Raw genomic sequence first — 23,525 nt, 5'->3', positions numbered from 1 at the left:
AGAATGGAATAAACAAGACTTCATCCAGTCCGGTGGTAGCATCTTGATCAAACCTTTCCTGCTTCCCACATCTTCCCATCTCCCACCCCCAACCTGCCTTTATGTCCATTTCCAAATCTGGTTCTCTAGTCATACCCTTGATTCTGTAAGCTCCCTAGTGCCTCCCCCACCCACTCCACCAATTCCCTTTTCCCTTCACCTAGTCAGAGATGGTTTCTTTTGCTTCCAATCAAAGATTCCTAACTGACAAAAAGCTTAGCTCAAATGTTCTTTCCTCTGGATGCCTTCCGTAATTCTTCACAAACATACTGCTCTGTGTGTTCTCTAATCTCTCTGTGCAAGAAAACACTGAAGTTTTTTGTTCTCTTTCTGCCCCATAGGGTGGGAGCTCATATCAGTCCCATCACTGTGAGCTCAAACCTAGCTCAGTGCCTGGCCCAGAGTCAGCACCCAGCAGATATTTAAAGACTAATCCGATGGACTGGTCTCTCGGCCTCCCACCCCCCCCCCCGCGCCCCCAGCTGCTTCAGTGACTTGGACAGACTCTTGTCATACCACAAAAATGACATCAGCACCTGCTTCCCCTGTGAGAATGACTAGGTATAAATGGGACAAATTTGGGGTCCTCCTCATTCTGCCAGTGCCATAGAAGATTGGGAAAGGGGAGGAGGGGAAACAGGCAGAAGTCAGGCGAGGTAGCTATTTAAGCAGCTCAGGTGGAAGATAGTGAGCTGAATTAAGATGGTTCCAGGGGAAGAGAGAGAGGAGGGGCTGATGGGTGAGATTGTGAACCGAGCACGAGAATCAGCAATGAAACGCAATTATTTTTGGTAATTCTCAAGCCAAAGCTGGCCATTTGAGATGGCTTGCATCAGAAGGAGGTGGTGAGGAAATGTGCATGCGCGTGTGCCCGTGCCCAGGGTGGTGGTGGTGGTGGGTGGGGATCAGTAGGAGAGGGTGCCAGCACTGTCTCCTGCCTACCTCCTTCCACCAACAGCCACAACCTTGCAGGTTGCTTTGCCTGTTTTCTAAAGAGCTTCTTCCCCCTAGCAGGGGAGAGAGGAGAAGGGGGGCCAGCCTCCTACACCCCTCAGCAGCAACTCCTTAAGCACCTCCTCTCCCTTCAGCCACTATAGGCTGCTAGGTACGATCAACGCTTTTAAAAACCCATGTGCATGGATGACCATGCATTCATTTGTTGTTGTTGTTCATTTAACTAACACTCACTGAGCCCGGAGCCATGTAATGTGAGCAAAGGCCACCATGGACCCTGCTCTCAAGAAGATCCCAAGCTGGGGCGGGGGGGGGGGGGGGGGGGGGGGGGGGGAGAAGAAGCTGCGTAATCAGGCAATTAGGAACCAGTGTGAGCGGGAGGTAAGAACTGGTTGCTATGGGAACCCGAGGATAGGCCACAGCTGCTGCTCCTCTCTGAAGAGCAGACAGAGGGGTGGCAGGCAAAAGAGGGGGTGCAAGGCCGGCAGACCTGGACAGTCCCAGCTCCACATGGGCCAGGCAGCTATTCCAGGACCAAATTCATTACCTGTCTGCCCCTCTGTTACCTCACCTAAGAAACGAGGATGGGGGAGTGTCATACAAGGACTGAATGAGAGCCTCCCCCAAGAGGTCTCCAATGCGTGGTAATCTAGGACTTATTGGCTGAAAGTTTCCCACACACTGTGCTGAACCCTAGGAATAGAGCTGTAAACGAGATAAACAAGGCCACTGCCCTCGTGGAGCTTATAGTAATTTAGGAGGGGAGACAGATAAGAAAAAAATATCATGTCATCAGTAAGTACTATTATGATGAGTACTGTGAGGTTCTGAGAGTAGTTCAGAGTAGGAGCTGGCCTTGGCTAGGGAGCCAGGAAGACTTCCTGAAAGAGGTGACATTTCCACTAAGATCAGAAGGAAGAGTTAGCCAGCAAAGGGGTAAGTGGACTGCACTGCAATTGTGGTGAACAATGTAAATGAAGGTGCTGAAGCAAGAGGGAGTTGGGTGTGTTCCAGTCAAGGAAAGGAGGTCAGTGGAAATTGGAGCAGGGAGGAACTACGAAGGTGGGAAAAGGGGAGGCTGGAAAGATAGGCAGGACACCAATAACTCAGAGCCTCCAGGCCATGGTAAGGAGTTCACATTTGAGTCAAGGATGACCCCAAAGTCCCAATAGTGCTCTGACTCCACAACCCCCTCCCCAACCTGATCAGCACATTAGAACTTAACTGTCATTGCCTGAGACCAGGAGTCAAAGGGCTGGGCTCAGAGCAAACTTGCAGAAGATTCTGGAATATGAGCACTGTCAGAATTCTTGGAAGGCATTTAGGTCCAAACTCTCATTGTACAGATGAGACTGCTGAGGCCCAGAGAGGAAAAGGACTTGTTCAGGGTCATACAGTAAGCAGGGTTATCAGGCCCAGAAATAGAACCCAGCTGAAGAAGCCACCCTGTGTCTCATGCCTCCAAGGAAGTTGAAGGGTGAGCTGTTTCTTGGAGGTGTCATTCTGCTCCTTCTTGGGGGGCAACCAGCAGTGTTTTTACAGCTCGCTCTTGCCTTGCACTTCTCCTGGCATTTCTCTGTCTGAAGGGGCACATTTTCCATAACCTCAGCTCCCCATTTGTGTATCCTCTATCCTTCTGTTGTGAATGGGGCAGCCAGAGGCAGGGCTAGATCCCAGGCAGGGTCAAATGAAGCTATTCCCGTGCCAGCTGTTGATGTGTCCTCTAAGCTCCCCCTAGCTCCTGCCCTTGCCCCTCCCCCAATCATGTCCTCCCTGCTGACATGGCCACAGCACTTCCCTGCCCAGGCAGACCCCATCACACACAGACTGGCAGAGTTGGCAGGGTCTAGGACAACCTCCCCATTGCAGAGATTGGAACAGCGAGGTCTGGAGAGGGGAAGGGGCCCAACCCAGGGTCAGGCCAGCCTTCTTGCCTGAGGACTTGTTTGTGGCCTTGCCTTTGGACCCTTCCCACCCACCCCCACCCCCAGTCCCTGCCATCTCCCCACCACTGTCATCTGGTTCCCTCCTCTCCTGTTGATGGATGCACAGAGGCACCAAGTGTGGCCCACGTACACTGAGCAAGGGCTGAAGGTAGAGGTGAAGGGGACCTGCCTCTCTGCTTGTGTCCTGCCCCAGCTAGCCCTCTCCATCCACTCCATCTGCAGCTTAAGCCACACAGAATGGATAAGCACAGGAAACCAGTAAGTGGCTCTGAGCCTTCAACTGGTAGCTCCCTACCTGGTAAGGGCCTCCCTCTTGGGCAGGAACTGAGGCCACCCCATTCCCCTCATGCCTCATGATGAAAGCAGCCTGGTGCAGGAGGGGGATTGTAGCTTTGAAGTCAACAGTCCTAGCTCCGAATTCTGGCTCTTCCACCTCTGAGTAGCCTTGCACAAATCCCTTAACATCTCTGTGCCACCTCACCGGGTTGCCATGAAGATTACATAGGGGCGTGGATGTCAGGTAACCTGGCATATCTAATAGGTGTCTGACAAATGTTGGCCCACTCTCCACACTCTTGGCTTACCCCTCCAGTCATGCTTCCCCAGCAATCTCTGCATCCTGTCTAATTCCTGCCAGAGATCCTTGGGGTGTGGTTGGGATCAGATATTGGCAAGGACCTCCTGACTATGGAGAGGAAAAGAGAAGGGAACTGTGTCCCAACTTTGACAGTCCTAATCCCTGAAACTCAGCAGGAGGCACACTGTGGGAAACCAAGTCAGGAGACAAGATGAAGGGCAGGAAAGTGGAGGATAGTAGGAGGCGGCAGGTGGCTTCAGGGTCTAAGGGGAGGCAGGACATGTGGCAGAGGGTCTGGGCAACATGTGGGTCCATCTAGCTGGACAAGTCAGTGCCAAGAAGTTGGGAGAGACACCTGAGGAGGCTTCTTGGCTGCAGGCTGCCTGAACTTCTCTCAATGACAACTCCTTTCAGTTGGTCCTGGGGGCTTGGCATCTCCACCTAGGCTCCAGAGGTGAGTGATACTAGCCATGGGGACTGAATCCTCATTCAGCTCCAGGCACCTTGTTCCCAGGCCCTAGCTGCATTAGACTGAAATGTATCTACTGGCTCACCTCCTCTGCCCTTCTTGCAGCCAGGAGCATCCACTAGAAATGCCAAGGAGGGATCAGTGAAGTCTGGGGCCAGAGTCAAAGCTCTACCTGTGTCCAAAAATGGTACTCCGTCTCTGACTCAGGTGAAGACCAAATCTTGCCTGGATCAGAGTTGAATTTGTAGCTGTGGCCAGGGTTTATAAGTTACAAGCAACAGAATTCATCTCTGACTAACTTAGGCAAAAAAATAAGTAAGTGAAAATAAAAAATACTACCATATTTGAAAGGTATTGGGCTATTTTTCAGTTATTATTATTATTAGTTTATACTAATGTATCACTATCAGTTCATCCTTTGTAATAAATGTGTCACATTAATGTAAGATGGGAATAATGGAAAACTGTGGAGAGAGAGGGGATATGTGGGAATACTCTGTACTTTCTGCTTATTTTTTCTGGAAACCTAAAATTGCTCTTAAAAAATAAAGTGTTTAAAAAGTAAAGAAATCTGGGTAGCAGAATTACTGACAAGATTGACCTTGACACCAAAAGCATTATTAGAAATAAAGGGAGGGAAGTGGATTTGGCTCAACAGATAGAGTGTCCACCTATCACACAGGGTTCAAACCCAGGGCCTCCTGACCCATGTGATGAGCTGGCCCACATGCAGTACTGATGTGCACAAGGAGTGCCATGCCATGCAGGGGTGTCCCCCGCATAGGGGAGCCCCATGCACAAGGAGTGTGCCCCGTAAAGAGAGCCGCCCTACGTGAGAAAAAGCGCAGCCTGCCTAGGAGTGGCGCCGCACACATGGAGAGCTGACGCAGCAAGATGACGCAACAAAAAGAGACCCGGTGCCACTGACAAGAACACAGGTGGATACAGAAGAACACACAGTGAATGGACACAGAGATCAGACAACTGGGGGAGGGGGTTGGGGAAGGGAAGAGAAATAAATAATAAATAAATCTTTTAAAAATAAAAATAAAGGGAGACTATTTAGTGATGTCACGAACACTTCTCTGGAAAGATAGCACAATCTTGACCTTACACTGTGTGCGTGTTTTAAAAACATACATAAATGGTACTACAATGTACCTATCCTCCTACAACCTATATTCTTTCATTTGTTATTATTTTCCAGATTTATCCATTGTGCTAGATGTAGATTCAGATTCTGCATCTCAATTGCCTTCTAGCAAGCATTTCACCATAACTCAATTGTTCATGCCCCTTTTGGTAAACATCCAGGGTTTTCTAGTCTTTTGCTATTAAAACCAAAATACTGACATAAATATAAAGGCATGTATTTCGTTTCAGTCGTGTACAAGCGTACCTGTGAAATGAAATCCTAGAAATATACTTTCTGAGTCCAAAAGTGTGTGCACTAGTAGTTTTGATAGATATTGCCAACTTGCGTAGTATAGAGGTTCTGCCAATTTGCCCTCTCCCCACATTGTATGAGGGTGCCTACTGCTCCCAGCTCTCAACAAAAAGTTACTAAACTTTTTCTATTGGTCAGTCTGAGAGGGGAAAATAGTATCTCATTGTATTTTTGTGAGTGAGCCTGAGCATATTCTCATGTGTTTTGATGCTGTTTGTATTTCCTTTCCATTCTACTGTCCATTCATATACTTTGTTCAATTTTAAATTGGTTTGTTAGGCTCTTATTGATATGTAAGAGCTCTTCATGCAATTGGGAAATTTGCCCTGTGTCTGTGAAATGACAACATTTTCCCCAGGTTTTCATTTGTCTTTGACTTTACTTAGGATTTTTTTTTTGCCTGCCGGAATATTTTATTTTCATGTAGTCAAATCTTTTATTATTTATTATTTATTTGCTCCTGCGTATTTTGTCAAACTTATAAAGGTCTTCTCCATTCCTGGGTTATAAAAAAATTCTGACATGGTTTGTTTAAGTACTTTTATAAGTTCATATTAACATTTAAAGAAAACACCAACTAGGAGAAGATATTTACAATTGTACAAATAGATCTGACACTTGGTATTCAGAATATATAAAGAATTCTTAGAAATCAGTAATAACAAAAACAACCCTAATAGAAAAATGGACAAAGGGTATGAACAAACAATCTGGAAAAGAAGAACTCTAAACAGTCAACAAATGCAGAGAGACACTTTGCTTCTTAAAAAAAAGTAATTTCAGGAAAAGCATAGTCAAACACAATGTTCCATATTCATCAGGTTGGCAACAATTTTAAAATCTGAACACATCAAGAATGTTGGGATGTAGGGAAACATTGATGTGAATAAACTGTGGGTAAGAATGCAAATTGGTACAGTCACCTTGGAAAGCAGATCGACCATAGCTGTTAAAATTGAAAATACTCCTATGCTGCTATCCCTCCACCCTGTCCCAATGATCCGTGGGCTGGACGTACTGACACGTTTTTTTTTTTTTTTTTTTTTTTTTTTATTTATTTTTATTGACTTTGTAATAATATTACATTAAAAATATATATATGAGGTCCCATTCAACCCCACCCCCCCACCCCACCTCTCCCCCCCCCCCCTCCCCAGCAACACTCGTTCCCATCATCATGACACATCCATTGCATTTGGTAAGTACATCTTTGGGCACCTCTGCACCTCATGGTCAATGGTCCACATCATGGCCCATACTCTCCTCCATTCCATCCAGTGGGCCCTGTGAGGATTTACAATGTCCAATGATTGCCCCTGAAGCACCATCCAGGGCAGCTCCATGTCCCAAAGACGCCTCCACCTCTCATCTCTTCCTGCCTTTCCCCATACCCATCAGCCACCATGTCCACTTTTCCCAATCCAATGCCACCTCTTCTATGTGGATATTGGATTGGTTGTGTCCATTGCACCTCTATGTCAAGAGGAGGCTCAGATTCCACATGGATGCTGGATGCAATCCTCCCACTTTCAGTTGTAATCACTCTAGGCTCCATGGTGTGGTGGTTGTCCTTCTTCAACTCCATCTTAGCTGAGTGTGAAGGATTGCCCTTATGCACAACTGAGCAGAGTCTGAGAGACAGATAAAGCAGATACAACCCCCAGATATTGGTTCCTTTGAGGGCTAAAGAGACCCATGGGAGTTATGGTCATGGCCGATGGGGTTAACTACCAGGTCAGATGGCCCCTCTTTGGAAATGGTGTTTATATGTGATGAATCTGGACTCAGATGGGATCTCTCTTCATAAGACTTTCATGCTAATGTGCTGGAGGTGCAGTTAGTGTTGGGGTTTAAGATATATTTAGGGGATTTGAATCTCTGGACTGACACGTTTTTAATAAATAAAAGGAATGGGATATTACTTCCAAGCTTCAGTTGTAAAAAGACTGAGGCTTCCTTCTCTCTCCCCGCCCCTCCCTGCCTTTCCTGACCCATAGGAACTGTGAGATAATAAATGTTGGTTTAAGCCCCTAAATTTGGGGCAATTTGTTATGCAGCAATAGATAACTACTGCATACCGTTTGATGAGAAACTCCACTTTAATGAATATACACTAGAACAGTTTTTTTCCCCAATCCTTTTCAAATCAGAGCATATATTTTAAAAAATGATAATATTTGCAGAAACTCACTGGGATGAACAGATAATCTGCTCTTGGCCAAAGGCAACAGCTGAGCAGTAGTTGGCCAAGCCCTGCCCATCTGCCTGGAAGGCTCAGGGGATCAATATATCAAAACATTCGTAACCCATTTGGGAATCTCTATCCTAGAGACAGAAGAGAAACTCTCCCATTTGGGCACAATGAGCCATGCACTAGGATAGTTATTGCATCCTTACTTATTAATAGCACAAAACAGAAACAACCCAAGTCCATCAGTGGGGGAAGAGCTAAATAAATTGGATGATTTATACTCTGGAGATGAATCTAATAATATAGTAATAACATATTGGGTAATTTATGCAATGGTATTCAGAGATTAAAATGCAAAATCTGTATTAAAATGCTAAATTTGCAAAAAATTTATATTGAGTGGTAAATTGAGTTGCCAGAGGATATATTTATTATGATGTCATTTATGTAAATTAAAACACTTATGTACAGATATACATATATGTATGAAAAGAAAAAAACAACATGGACAAGAAGGAAATGCACCAACTTCTAAATGGTGCCTGTTTTTGGGAAAGAAGTAAGGTGGATAGGATAAAGTGAGGATTTCAACTGTAATATTTTGTTTGAAAAAAAGGGTCTGAGGATCTGAAGGAAATAAGATTTGCTCAGTCTGCATGTCAGGTATGGAAACGTGTCCTTTATACTCCGTACTTTTTTGTGTGTTTGAAATATTTAAAATATTTTTTATGAAAGAAAATTCATCTTTTCTTGAGTACAGAAATACATATACATTAGATCAGGCTTTTTAATTGTTTGTTCAATTTCTCTGCATCCTTACTTACTTTTCAGTCAACTTGATCTAGCTAAAATGAAGAGGTGTGTGGTTAGTGTCCCACTGTAATGGCATATTTCCTGATCTCTCCTTGTATTTCTGACTGTATTTGCTTCTTATATTTTGAAGTTATGTTGCTTGGCACATACATTTTTGGTGATATATCTTCTTTGAGTTCTTAATTTTTCTGATAAAATCAGTACATGTCTCCCTTCACTTTCTCCCTGTCTCCCTTCACTTTCTCCCTCCCTCCCTTCTCTCCCTCTATATAGAAGTAATGCTTAACTGCTATATATTTTTCATTCCTATTTCTGGTGTAGATGAAATTCATATAAACAGCAGATAACTATTTTTTTACCAAATGAAATGCTCAAAATAAGAGTTTGCTTTTTAATAAATATTAACCCATAATACATGCTGATATATTTAGATTTGTTCCTGCATTTTGTTTTCTTCTTACATACTTTCTTTTTGCCCCCATAATTTCCTGCCCTTTGTTAGACTGAGTTTTTCTCTTTGTTCCATATATTATTCCTCTAACAGTTTGGAAGTTATGCATTCTATTTTTGTTACCTCTAGAATGTTTTGTTCTTCTGTTATGCATTTCATTTCCAGGAAGAACAAAATTTTACTGCTGTTGTCAACATAGGGCGTCTTCACATTTGATACAAGTATTAGAGGTCCATTATCAAGTGCAAATAAGGAAAAGTTCAGAGTTCATTAATGTCATATCACTCCAAATGGCACAAATGTTTTTTTTTCTTTTTGTATGGAGGTAAAAATTACATAATGTAGAACTAACGACTTTAAAGTGTCCAACTCAATGGTATTTAGCACATTCACAATGTTGTGCAACCACCACTCTATCTAGTCCCAACACATTTATTTTTCTTTTTTTATTATTTTTTAATGTTTCATTCAAAAAATATGAGAGGTCCTCACAAACCCCCCACCCCGCACCCCCTCACCCCACCCCTCCCACATCAACAACCTCTTTCATCATGGTGGCACATTCATTGCATTTAGTGAATGCATTTTGGAGCACTGCTGCACCACATGGATAGTGGTTTACATCGTAGTTTACACTCTCACCCAGTCCCAAAACATTTTAATCACTCCAGAAGAGAAACCCATACCCAGTCAGTCCTCGTTCCCCACTAACTACAATATGTTTTACCAATGCAATTACTAGAATGCGAACCCGTGCTGGGTTTCCCGATTGACCATCTCTTTTGGATAAAGAAACCTGATTTTTTTGTGTGTGTGTGATTAACAAGAACAAATCTTACTGTAAACAGCCTTAATTGGCCTCAATCACCAGGTTAAAAAAAAAATCTCACTTAAGGGCAACCCTAGCTCTTACTGAAACCTCTTTTTAATATTTCAAGTCCAAACCAGCTCAGAGAATAATCTAGGATATGAGAATATGTTATGTTTATATCATTCTTTTCGCATAGGAATCACTCAGAAAGAACTTGCAGATTTCATTTTATATTTTTTACAAAAACCAAAACCAAAAAACCCAGAACAGAAGGGAATATGGCTAAATGTATCGCATTTGTTAAATCTGACTGTTGGTAACATTTTTCGCTGTCCTTTTCTGTATCCTTGACGATTTCATCATTTCAAATGAAATAATGCTTTCAGGCCCACCCTGATTTGTCCAACAGCTGCCGCCCCCGCCACCTCCAGGGGGCGGGCCCCAGCCGCCGCCGCCGCCGCCGCCGCCGCCGCCGCCGCCGCCACAATCACTTCCGCCGCCGCCGCCGCCTCCCGGTCGGTTTCTGTCTGGCGCGGGCGGAGCTGGAGACCCGGGAGCAGCGGCTCTGGCGGTCGTGGCGGTCGGAGGGAGGTTCGAGAGCTCAGCTCCTCCGAAGACCCTGCGGGCTTCCAGAGTGGGTGAGTGCCAGGCAGTGCATTTCCTCCCTTCCTCTAGACCCTGGAGGTGGGGTGAGTGGCCCGGCGTTGGGGGGAGCGGGGGAGGCGAGGATTTGGGGCTTTCTAGCGAACTGATTTTCGGGTTGGCCTCTCGGGAAGGGGTGGGACGGACGCGGGACCTGCCGGCGGAGTGAGGCTTTAGTCCTCCCGCAGCCCGTTAGAGGGGCCTCCATCCTCTGTGGCCGATCTCCTTCGGGGAACACGGCCCCCAACTCGAATAGCTGAAATCGCTATGTGAGAGGAGAGGGCAGTGGTGGTGCCTCTCCCGTTACCACCCCCCACCCCCCACCCCCACCCCCACCCCTGCCGCCGCCTTCTCCTTCCCCCGTCCCTTTTCGGAACACCCCTCGGCCTGCCTTCCCCCATTTTGCTGTTGTTTTGCTGAATGGTAAATGGTTAAGGTTCTTGTAGGTAATAATCTTGTTCCTGGGAAGAAAATTGTCAGAAGAAGAAAAAAATGATTCCCAGGAAACAGCTCTACCCAGCTCCTTGTCCCCTACCCCCCACTTTCGTGGCCACATCGGTTGGAGTTTGCAAATAACGCTTTCCCGTGTCTCTTATTATGACATTGCGGGCCCCCTTCCCTTCTTTCCTTCTCATCCCCTCTCTCCCTCTCTCTCCCTTTCTCCCTCGCTCCCTCTCTCCCCCTCCCTCCGCCCCCCCCCCCCCCCCGTCCCCCTCTTTCATTCTTGGGGGTGCGGCACACTTACAGAAACCTTCCAGTGCAGGCCCCCCCACCACCACCTTCAAGGTCCCAGTGCTTCCCCAGGCCCCGCGCATGCGCGCATTCCCCCACCCATCTCACTCCCGCAATCCCCCCCTCACCCCATCTGCCACATACACACCTCCAGGACAGGCCCCCCTTCCTCTGCATGCTCTGACAAATACACACATACCCACACACATACACACAATCCTCAAGTGCTCTCCTCTCCTGCTCCCTGTCTGCCACTTATACACTCCTTTTGCTGGTCCCCGTAGGCTGTGCACACTCACACTTGCACAAATCCTTCTCCAGGGACACCGCCCCCTTCCTGCTTGCCATATTCTCAATCCCAACATACTTTGATTGCTGGTCCCTGTTCCACAGGCACATCTTTCTCCAGTCCTGTCTACTCCTCAACCCCAGTCTGCCACATTTGCTCACACTGATATTTCCCCATGGCTGCTTGCCGTTTTCATGAACATACACACACAAACTCACAGACACCCCCTCTCCAGTGCCACCATCCCCTCCCCTGCCTTCCATGGGCACATAAACACAGGCATCCCTCCATAGATTTCCACCTGTCACACATCCCTGTCCTCTGAAACCACCCTACCCATCCATGCCTTCTGTTTTCACAGTTACATCCTGAATGATCTCATGGGAACACTTACATTCCCCACCCCAGTTCTACTGTGACCTCCTCCTCTCCCTGCAAACCCAGATATCGCCCCCCCCCCCCTTCTGTTGTAGGAAGGCTGGTCCCCCTTCCACCTGCCCCTCTCCTCCCGACAAACATGCATGCACACTCAGCGATCCATATTTTCCACTTGATTCCAATTTGCATTTCAACGGTGTGTCTGCTGGGCTCAGAAAAATGCCGGTACCCCATTAAAAAACCTGCAGCAGTCTTTCCTCTTCACCACATGGATGCAATTCCATAGCATTTTGCCCACCTTCCGAGCATCCGGTCACCCCCCACACCCTCTGTCAGAGTCTCCCTTAAGTCTGACTCTCCTACAAGCATTGTTTTGTAATCATTTTGCCAACATTACAAATGTGTTCCAGGTCTACACCTGACAGTCACTGGAATGCTACTCCAGGCCTTAGAAGAAAGTGAAACTAATTTTAAAGGCCCCTTATTCTTTCTGTTACCTGCCTGTTGAAGTGAAAATAAATCTCCCTGCTCCTTTATTCTGAACTGATTTGACTCTCCCACCTTAAAAGTGTGTGCAGGGAGCCAGGAGCCTTTGCACCTGAGCCCCAGCTGTGTTGGAAACCTTCCTGAGCCAGAGATATGGGTCAGGAATCTAGCAAGCCTGTATGGCCCAAACCAGCAGGAGGGTATCAGTCCAGTACAGGCAGGAGATATGGAAGAAGGCATGCTTATGTCAGTTTCAGGCCATCCACGAGCCAGCAGGACAGGATTTCCGGCCAGAGAAAGACAACATCTGAAGTCCCAATGCACAGATCTGCCCCCAGTCAAACCACCAAGAGGAGCCGGTCACCATTTTCCACCACTCGCCGTTGGGACGACAGTGAGAGCTCAGGAACCAGTCTGAATGTTGATAATGAGGACTATTCCAGGTATCCGCCCAGAGAGTACAGGGCTTCGGGTAGCAGAAGAGCCATGGCTTATGGACATATTGACTCTTACGGGGTAGATGATAGTGAGGAGGAGGGGGCTGGGCCTGTTGAGCGACCACCAGTGAGAGGGAAAACTGGCAAGTTTAAAGATGATAAGCTGTATGACCTGGAGAAAGGGGCAAGGTCTTTGACTGGGGTGCCACCGCCGTTCTCTAGTTTTAAGTGCGATGTGAGAGAGGAGGTTGACAAGTTAGACCCAGTCCCTGCAGCAAGATGCTCTGCAAGCAGAGCTGAATTTGGGCAACAACGTAGCAGGGCCTCTCAGACGCCTTCTGCTGAAGGTAAGGGGGCAACTACTGGTAACAGCCTGGGGAGGGAGAGACAGGAGCAGAATTTCCCAGAGCATCCCAGCAGGGCTCCTGTGAGTATTTGTGGTGGTGGGGAAAACACCCCAAAGGGTTCCGAGGAACCAGTGGTGAGGCCCAAAATCAGAAATATGGCAAGTTCAAACTGTGCAAAACCAAAAATCTTTTTTGATACTGATGATGATGATGATATGCCACACAGTACTTCCAAATGGAGGGATACAGCCAACACTGACGAAGGCCACTCCGATGGCCTTGCCAGACGAGGCAGAGGTGAAAGTTCAAGCGGCTACCCTGAGCCAGAATACCCCGAAGAAAAGCAGGACGCCAAGAACGACCAAGTGAAGCCAGAGAAGGTGCCGAGACGACGGCGAACCATGGCCGACCCCGACTTCTGGACCTACAGTGATGACTACTACAAGTACTGTGACGAAGACTCCGATAGTGACAAGGAGTGGACTGCTGCGCTGCGTCGCAAGTACCGAGGCCATGAGCCAAACCTGTCCTCTAGTGGGGAAAGCTGGGAGACACTTCCAAGGAAGGAAGAGCATGAGCCTGAGCCACCTGGAGCAAAGGCCGGTAGCAGCGCCAGCCCTGGTGCTGGTGCCAGTGCTGGCAGCCATGGCAGCAATTACCTTGAAGAAGTTCAAGAACCCCCCCTCCAGGAGGAGGAGCAGGCATCCCTGGAAGAAGGAGAGATCCCTTGGCTCCAATACAATGAGAATGAGAGCAGCAGTGAGGGGGATAATGATTCTGGTCACGAGTTTATGCAACCTGGGGTTTTCATGCTGGATGGAAACAATAACCTTGAAGATGACTCCAGTGTCAGTGAAGACCTAGAAGTGGATTGGAGTCTCTTTGATGGATTTGCAGATGGACTAGGAGTGGCTGAAGCCATTTCCTACGTGGATCCCCAGTTTCTCACCTACATGGCACTCGAGGAGCGCCTGGCTCAGGCGATGGAAACCGCCCTGGCTCACCTCGAGTCCCTGGCTGTGGATGTAGAGGTGGCCAGTCCACCAGCCAGCAAGGAGAGCATCGACGCTCTCCCCGAGATCCTGGTCACTGAAGACCACAGCGCTGTTGGTCAGGAAATGTGTTGCCCCATCTGTTGCAGTGAATACGTGAAGGGCGAGGTAGCCACGGAGCTGCCGTGCCACCACTATTTTCACAAGCCGTGCGTGTCCATCTGGCTGCAGAAGTCAGGCACCTGCCCTGTGTGCCGCTGCATGTTCCCTCCCCCGCTCTAAAGGCCAAGGTGGTTCATTCCTGGTCTGGTTATTTTCCCCATCTGAAATCCACAATACTGCAGGAGCCCTCTCAAAATTAACAGTTGAGATGAGAAACCAATCAGTCAATTAACCCAAGCCTGTCAATTCCTTGTGATCATTTCCAATGTGAAAATGGTTGTGTATGATTGCATTAAAAATCACTTTGTCTCTTAGAGGTTAGAAAGGGAAAACTAAACTTTCTAAATGCTACTTGGGATTGCAGTAAGAACATGCATTTTCTAACCTGAAAGTTGCAATAAGTTACATTTGTTTTCTTCAGTAGAACACGTTGCTGTTAATTGTACTGTCAAGTTTATCTGTTAAATATGTCCAAAAGACATAATCACTTTTGTTGCATGTTATGGGTTAACATTCCTGTAATTGCAGTGCAGTAAAAGCTTATTAAAGTTCTGCTTTTGGTTTTACATGGTATAATGGAATTGTTTGGTTTTGTCTAAAACGGTGGGACTGACTGATGCAAACCCTGCATTTGCATCAAAGGTAGAGGTTTTCGGTGTTCCTGACAGGAGAAAACCTTTACTTTCACCAAAAATGCTGAATCCTACAACAGTAGCACAAAATTAAAGGTAATTATTTTGAAAACCAGAAAAAAGTATATGGTTGTTAACCAACTACCAGGGAAAAGACGAAATAGAAAATACTCTGCCCAGGGAAAGAAAGAAAGAATGAGGAAGCATGATTAAAAATGAAGAACTTTGGGAGGTATAAATCCAAACTGAGTATAGGTGGCAATGAGTTAAAATCACATTTTAATAAAACAGAAATTCTCAGGTGGAATGGGGGAAAACATCAAGCTGTATGCTGATTGCAGACCTTAGCACAGTGACACAGAGGAATAGCAAAATATATGCCAGTCAGACGCTACTGAAAAAAAAAAGAAGAAAGTACAGATACCCACCTCCCTAGAGCAAAGAGGTTTTAACATTTGGCTATATTGGCTTCAGATCCTCTCCCCACCCCGCCGCATATATATATAAACTCACCACTAAATAAGGTTTTCCAGGCATAGGTGAAGTTCCTCACCCTGTCACATTTGCCTTCCTTCTTTCTCCATAGAGGTAAGCAGTATCCTGGGGACACAATGTTCACTTCTCGTCTATATTTTTAGACATACATATGTTTGTGTCTGTATATGTGTATGTATATGTATATGTGCATAGCTATTTATAACCAATATAGAGTATGTTTTGAAAATGGACATAAAGGACAGAATGTATGTATCGTTTTGCAACTTGATTTTTTCACTCAACATTGTTTTTGAGATTTAGCCATTTTGATATATTGTAGATCTAGTTCATGCATTTTAACTGCTGTATATTAATGATTCAGTTGTGTGAATTACCACAATTTATTTTATCCATTCCCCTATTGAAGAACATTTAGGTTTTCCCAGTATTTTGCTGCAGTGAACATGCTAAGATGTCTCTTTGTGCCCATGTGTGAGTTTCTTAGGGTAAGTACGTGGAAATGGAATTTCTGGGTCTTAGGGTTTGAGTATTTTCACCTTAACTAGATGTTGCCAAATTGCTTTCCAAAGCAAATGAATTAATTTATGCTCCTATTACCAGTTTCCGAGAGTGGTATGCCCACATCTCTGACAGCCTTGATAATGTTAGGTAAGGTTCAACCTCACTGGGAACTAGTGACACATAATTTGGAACAGTAGCAAAACCTAGTGAGTCCATTAGAAAACCGTAGAGTTTTTTCATTGAGATATTATCTAGTTTGGGTCACAATGAGAAGCAGTGGGAATACTCATATGCCATGGGTATGAATGTAAACTACAGTAGCCTTTCTGGAGAGCAGTTTGGGTTGTAGCTGTCAAAATGTAAAAGGAGTGTGGGTCCTTCAACCTACCTTGTATACTGTGGTAGTATGGGGTGAATACTATGCAGCAGTTAAAAATTGTATGTACTGATATGGAAAGATCTCTAAGACATTATGTTAAGTCAAAAAAGCATATTGTAGAGCAATATGTACAGTCTTTATGTAAAATAAAACCTTATGAAACCAGACTATATATGAAAATGCATGTCTGGAAGGCTACGTACCTACTGAGGGCCATGGTGCCCTCAGGGGAGGGACAGGGGTTTGGGGAAGAGGAAGGTGGCCTTTTACTCTACTGATAATAATGAATTTGCTTGATTTTTTTTTTACAGTGTGAGTGTATTCATGAACATTAGCCAAATAAGTAAACTCCCCCAAAATCCAGTTTTAAAAAAGCAAGATAATTCTTATTCTCTCACTGTAAGTATGGAAGCACAGGCAGAGGCCACAATCCTTTTTTTTTCTGTAACTGGTCAAGGCTAACAGCTGATATATATGACGCTCCCCCTACGACCCATTCAGTACCCCCCCCTTTGCCTTCAGCCAGTACCTCAGCTGGATATGAAGATGCAAGGGTCTGAGACCTGGGTGGGGGTGGGGCAGGGTAGGGGTGGTTCCCCTTAACCTTGGCTATGCCCTGATGGGCCCCCTGCATGGTAGCACCAGGAAAACCCTTGGGTCCTGGCCGTTGTCTTCCTTTTGTACCTGTTGCACAACAGCAGCCCTGGATAGATAGAATTAGTAAATCCACTGGAGGAAACCTAGTGCCAGAAGCCCCCTGCCATTGTTGGAGTACTCCTGCTTTGGTGGCAGTGAGGCCTACCCTCCTAGGGAACCCACAAGGCCAGAGACCTGTGCCCCCAGACCATGAGCAGCTAGGCCTCAGGTCTGGGACATTATTAGCTCAGCCAAGGCAGGCACTCACGCTTAGTACTTTTAAGTCTGGAGAGAGGAGGTCAAGGGAGTGGGGTACCTGAAGCATTCTTTCCTGTGCTGCTGTGGAAATGATGGCTGGGCGGCTGCTGTTGTGTGGGTCCCGTGTGGATGGTGCTGGCAGCAAATACTTTCTGGCTCGGCTGGTCAGTTCCCTTGTTCCAGCCAGTTTCTGATTCTCCAGCCTCCCTGACAATCCCTCTAGCTCCCTATAGCTTTCCAATAAAATTGTTCTGCTTAAATTACCTAGAGTTGGTTTCTGTTGTTTAAAACTAAAACCCCTGAGGGCACACTTGCCCACACCCTATATATAACCCCCTTTTGTGCCTGTTCTGGAGTCCTATGAGATAACCTAAATGGTCAAGGGTCAGGTGATTCTGTTTACAATACAGTGGATCCATTATTGACACCTGGAGGCATGGTTCCAGAACAGCAGGCCTTGGGCAGAGAGACACGAAGCAGTCATTTCTGAGTGAGCATAGGTTATTTGGGGTGTTCATTACAGATGCCATCCACCACACTTGGCTCCAGACATTTTGTCTGGCCATAGAATAAATTTTGGCTACTGATTTGGAGCATAAACCATTACCTCTTGCAAGAGAACATCCTGACTTCCTGAGGTGGCCCCCCCCAGGTGGCACTACAGCCGAGTCAACATAAGGCCCTTCCTCTGCCCTTCCACATACATGTTGAGGGGTTCTGGACCTGAAATGTCCTTCCCAGCCTGGTCTCAATTCTGTCCATCCTTTGAAAAGTCTTGTTCATGTTCTGGCTCCTGAAAAATATTTTCTGATGCCCCTAGTTCAGAATGGGGCTTGCCTGTCTCCCTCTTTGCCTCTCTCTATCTCCCATCCCTATATCCTTGAGGTCTGGAGCTACATCTGAGTCATCTCTATAGTCCTGATATGCCATGCTTGCTGAGGGGGGTGAATGAGTTCCTTTTCCAAAGTAGCCTCAGGCCAGGGGTTGTGTTCAGAGAGAACCTGAGAGGAGTCAAGGGCACCTGACCCCACTAGGCCCATCTGACCCAGCATCCAAGTCTGCTCCCATCCTCAGCCTCCGGAGGCCCTTTCACCTCTCCTCCACCTGACTTACCTCCCAGTGTCCATCCCATTTTCTGTTTGTCCTGAATTCCCGGAGTCTGACAGCCTGCTTCCAGCCTGTGGGTAGGAGGTAGTGCTTATCTGAAGATGGAGAAATAAATGGCAACCAGCCTCAGGACACCCTTCCTTTTGCCTGGTTGCACTGCTGCACCGGGCCCCAGACTGGAGGGAAACAAGCCAGGTTCTGGGACTCCTGAGCAACCCTCTCGGCCTGCCTTGGTGTTCCCATCTGCAGAATGGAACTTTGCCACCAGGCCTGTGGCTGCAGCTTCCTGCCAGCCCCTGTACCCCCTCCTGATCTATTTCCTCCCTCTATACCTCATTCTCTCAAGAAGGGTGATAAAACATTAGCGAGGCTCCATAACCTCTTCTACGTGAGTTTCAGGAAGTTGGGACCTGGGGACCAAACACACAAAAATCTTCAGGGAGCCAGGGAAACCAAGTCCTAGGCAGCACTCAGCCACAGCCACACTTGGGTTCAGTTGGTGTGTTCATCCCCACTCTGGGCTCAGAGCTGGGGATTCAGAGCTGACTGGTTTAGTTCAACAAATATTTCTCAAGCCCCTGCCTGTGGTGTGTTGGACCAGGGCCTGCAAGAGATGAATAAAGACACAGTCCTTCCCTCAAAGAGCTCATAGTCTAGTGCAGGAGACAGACCTGGAAAGAGAATCACAGTCTTCAGTGGAGAGTGCTATATGGAGACAAATGCAGTGTGATGTGGGAGCATGGCGCCTGGCTGGTGGTACTGGGAAGTGGGGTTGGCCACTGGAGGCATTCCAGGACAAGCAGACTCCTAAAGCAGGAGTATAGAAAGCCAGGTACAAAAAGAGGAGAGAGGGTAGGAAGGGCCCTCTCAAACATTATTAGTCCCGGCATCAATTGGCCTAATTTGTTGGAAATGCCTTTGAGTGAAATGTATTAACATTTAAAGTCCACTCACTCACTGGCCCCACAATTCCACTAGAAGGAATTGATCCTGCAGGAACACAAGTGCAGGGTTATTTGTACAAGGATATTCATTGCTGTACTGTTGGCAGTAGCAAAAGACTGGCAAGTATTTAAATGTCCATCACCAGGGACCTGCTTAAATAAATGATGGTATAGCCATCAAGTGCTTTCCTACATACCTTTTGCCCAAAATGAGGCAGAGCCATATGCTTTCCAGAGAAACAGTATCTAAAAACCAAAAAGTCATGACATCAAGGCATAGAACCATGGGCACAGTTCTGTCTAGTAATATTTCACAAAATATACATATATGTATATGCTTACCTGTACGTGGAATGTTTCTGGAAAGATACACAAGAAATGGGGGCCAAGGTCAGGGGTGACAAGGGGCCTCACTTTTTCCTTTGGAGTTTTGTTAATTTGCTTTTGCATTATTTTTAAAAATAATTCACTTTATTTTTAGAGAAATTTAGATTTACAGAAAATTACCCTTCAAGTATAGGGAGTTCCCATATAATCTGTCCATGCAAACACACACATAGTTTCCCCTATTAACATCTTACGTTAGCGTGGTATATTTTTTACAATTGATTAACCAATATTGACGCATTGCTACTAACCAAAGTCTGTAATATACATTATGGTTTACACTTTGTGTTGTACAGTTTCATAGGCTTTGACAATGAATAACATCATGTATCTGTCATTACAGTATCAACAGAACAGTTTTCTGTGCTAAAAATGCCCTGTATTCCACCTATTCTTCCCTCCCTCTCCCCTCTGAACCTGTAGCAACCACTATCTTTATATTGATGTTACAGTTACTCCATTCCGGGCCGTATTTGGGAATATACGAAAATCTATTTCCCCGGTATAACATAGTTCTACACATTTATAATTCCCTCACTCATGATACTTCTACTCCTTTTATTTGAAACTATAATTTTCAATGTACCTGTTAAATATATGTCTCAGAGACTTAAATCTCCAAATGGTTCATATGCTGATTGAGCCCTGAAACCTAGCAGAGTTGCAGCCAACTCCTACCCTCCAGTTCTTTGGGCTTGTCCAGTACAACTGACAAAATGATGATGATGGACAAGTCCCATTCCTCAAAAATCAAGGAGTATCTACAACTGCAAGCAAACCAATTCCTTCCATCTAACCCGTAATATCGAAATCCCCTTTCAGCTTGAAGCAGTCAGAACAGACATCATCCCAAATCCCTCAAGACTGAGGAATGAACAAACATAAGGGGAGAGTGTAACCATGGCCCAAAATAGATTTATTGTTATTGTGTTTATTTTTTTTACTGTGTGCATACACAACCAAGCTTAAAAAAAAAAAAGAAGGGAGGGAGGCAGACAGGTAGTGATCTCAGGCAAAGGCCTGGAGGTGTGAAATAGTATGGCCCTGAGTTGTGGCACAGACTCCTCAAGTGAGTTCCAGTCATGAGGTGGGGAGTTGTCAGGATACAAGTGAGAAAACGGCAGTCAGGATGTCAAGCCTTCTGGGGATCAGAAGCAGAGGCCCAAGCAGGCCTCCTCCAGAGAAGATGAGCTTCAGCAGAGCCGGCCTTATGATGGCAGGGCTGGAAAGTGGCCGAGCTCCCAGAGCAAGTCCACAATGACCTCAGGTGTGTAAAATCAATCTCCAGATCACCATCGTGCATAACCAAAAGCGGATGTGGAAATCTCCCATCATGTTCCCTAACTGTAGTTCTTTCTCAGTGATGGTATGATAGGTCATTTTAATTTTCTTTTTGGGGACGTTTCTCAAATTCTTTTCAACAAGCAGGTAATCAAGGGGAGGAAAGTTAAAAAGAAAATTGGAATGTTGCGGTAACATTGACTTTTTTAGTTTTAAGATTTATTTTATTTATTTATCTCTCCCCACCCCCTCATTGTTTGCACTTGCTGTGTCTGTTAGTTTTCTTTGTTTCTTTAGGAGGCACCAAGAACTGAACTAAGGACCTCTGATGTGGAAGGGAGGCACCTAATTGCTTAAGGCACCTCCATGCCCTGCTTTGTTATATCTGTCATTTTCGTTTTCCTCTTGTGTCTCTTGTTGCATCATCTTGTGTGAGCTTGCCGCATCTGCCTGTTGTGCCAGCTCACTGTCTTCTTTTAGGAGGCCCTGGGAACTGAACCACAGACTTCTCATGTGGTAGGCAGGAGCACAATCATTTGAGTCACATCAGCTTCCCAATACTGAATCTTAAGGCCCTCAAGGCTGGTGCCTCCTGAGAAAAGCCAAGCAGGCCCTTCATCAGCCACCCCAGCCCTCCTTCAAGGGTTGTCAAGAAACCTTACTCAGGGAAGCAGACTTGGCCCAGTGGATAGGGTGTCCGCCTACCACATGGGAGGTCCGCGGTTCAAACCCCGGGCCTCCTTGAGCCATGTGGAGCTGGCCCACATGCAGTGCTGATGCACGCAAGGAGTGCCCTGCCATGCAGAGGTGTGTAGGGGAGCCCCACATGCAAGGAGTGTGCCACATAAGGAGTGCGCCCCATAAGGAGTGTGCCCTGTAAGGAGTGTGCCCTGTAAGGAGAGCCGCCCAGCGCGAAAGAAAGTGCAGCTTGCCCAGGAATGGCGCCGCACACACAGAGAGCTGACACAGCAAGATGACGCAACAACAACAACAAAAAAGAAACACAGGTTCCCGTGCCACTGACCACAACAGAAGCAGACAAAGAACATACAACAAATAGACACACAGAACAGACAACTGGGGGTGGGGGAGGGGAGAGAAATAATAAAATAAATCTCTATAATAAAAAAAAAGAAACCTTACTCCTGGGCAGCATGGGCTACTGGGAAGAGCACAGAATTTGGACCCAGACCTGGATCCGAAACCCAGTTTGCGTGCTTTTGAACTATGAGTCTTGAGCAAGGCAAATACCTTCTCTGAGCCTCAGTTTGCTTATTTATAAAATGGAAAAAAAGAATCCCTACCCAACAGGGTGGTTGGAATGAGCAAATGAAATAATGGATGGACAAAATGTGCTATGTAAGCACAAGGTGATTGTTATTTCTCCTCGCTCTTTTTTTTCCCCCTGGGCAGGAGCAGCAGGAGCCCAAGGTTCAGAAGAAAAGAAAAAACAAAAAATAAAACAAAACAAAAACAACGACAACAAAATATGACTACTCCCTGTGTGGAAAGAATCCCCCTCCTCCTCCATCATTCTCTTTTCAGCAACTTAGCAAGGTAGACTGCAGATGCCTGGCCCCAGTCTGGAGCAAAATACTTAGCAGGAGTCCAATAGTCCTTTTGGAAGCAGAGTGTGACAAGATGGGGGAGAAGGAGGCAGAAGCAAAATATTTGCTATATATGTATATATATATATTTCTTCCCCCCCACCCCCCCCTTGTGCAATTGCCTCTGCTGGCTGAGGCCATTTGCTCACGGCTGTCTGTATGCACAGACGGGGCCGGCTGAGCCTCTCTCTTGGCGGAGGGCTTGGCTTCCTGTTGAGCATATGCCCACCCCCTTCAGGTCCGCTGAGGAATGTGGGCTGGTCCAAGCTGGTGTCTCTTTCTGGCCCCTCCCAGAGCCCCAGCCTGACCCCTCCACAGGGCCTAGATGAAGGAGCTTCTGTGTCACCCGCCCCGCCTGATTAGACATGGCTGCTATGTTGACTCCTCCCTTGCAGACTGGGCACTAGGGAAAGAAAAAAAAAAAAAAAAGCCCGAGGCATGCCCACAGTCCTCACAGCTAAATGAATAGCTGATCTGGGATCTGCATCTGGGCCTGTGGGAGTCAGAAATTCCTGCTGGTATCTGGGCTCTGAAGTAGAAAAGTCCCAGAGTGCCAGGTTGAAAGCCAGCTGGCTGTTGGTGGGTGGTGGCGGTTCTGAGACCCCAGCCCCTAAAGGTGTCAGTGAAGGCCTAGTACATCTATGCCCAGATCTGATGGACCCCAAATCCTAGCCAGGTGCTTGTCTTGCAGAGGTAGAGCTGGTTCACTGACTGCAGATGGGTAGCATGAGGCTAGGTGGCAAGGTCATCAGAGAAGTATATTATTCGGGTGTTAAATGTACTTTCTTTCTTCCCCAGTCGTGGAGTGGGAGAGATTCTTTGTCTTTTCTGGTTTCTCTGGGTCCGAGTGAATTGCTTTACCACTCTGAGACTTGGTTTCCTCATTAGTACAACAGGGGTGATAACTTCACGGGGTTGCTGTGAAGAGGACATGAGGGATGAAGTGTAGTGGCAGGCACACAGGAGGCCCTCCAGAAGTTGTATTTCCTTCCCATGGTTCTTAGATCTTCTTCTTGTGGAGCCCTGAGGAATCCAGAAGTGACTAAAACCCTCTCAGCCCTCAAGCAACCTCGGGAGCTCAACTTCCCTCATTCCCTAGCCCAGGCTTCTGACCAGTGGAATTTAGACCTGT

The 23,525-nt window shown here is 46.4% G+C and overlaps 1 protein-coding gene across 3 annotated transcripts; it reads left to right on the top strand.

Annotated features, from left to right (window-relative positions):
* The first annotated feature begins 10,178 nt into the window (after positions 1–10,178).
* On the top strand, positions 10,179–14,729 carry PJA1 (praja ring finger ubiquitin ligase 1). 3 transcript variants are annotated; one of them, XM_004453595.5, is made up of 3 exons: positions 10,179–10,336; positions 12,150–12,668; positions 13,236–14,729. In XM_004453595.5, the coding sequence occupies exons 2-3, from the start codon at positions 12,379–12,381 to the stop codon at positions 14,281–14,283; spliced, it is 1,338 nt and encodes a 445-aa protein (XP_004453652.2). In that variant the 5' UTR covers positions 10,179–10,336; positions 12,150–12,378; the 3' UTR covers positions 14,284–14,729. The 3 variants fall into 3 exon arrangements, with proteins under 3 accessions (XP_004453652.2, XP_058146910.1, XP_058146909.1); XM_058290927.2 differs by having other exon boundaries at positions 12,477–14,729; XM_058290926.2 differs by having other exon boundaries at positions 12,150–14,729.
* The last annotated feature ends 8,796 nt before the right edge of the window (positions 14,730–23,525 follow it).

This window comes from Dasypus novemcinctus, chromosome X (assembly GCF_030445035.2).
Source record: "Dasypus novemcinctus isolate mDasNov1 chromosome X, mDasNov1.1.hap2, whole genome shotgun sequence".
NCBI classification, from domain to species: domain Eukaryota; kingdom Metazoa; phylum Chordata; class Mammalia; order Cingulata; family Dasypodidae; genus Dasypus; species Dasypus novemcinctus.
This window is presented reverse-complemented; position numbering and strand designations above follow the sequence as displayed.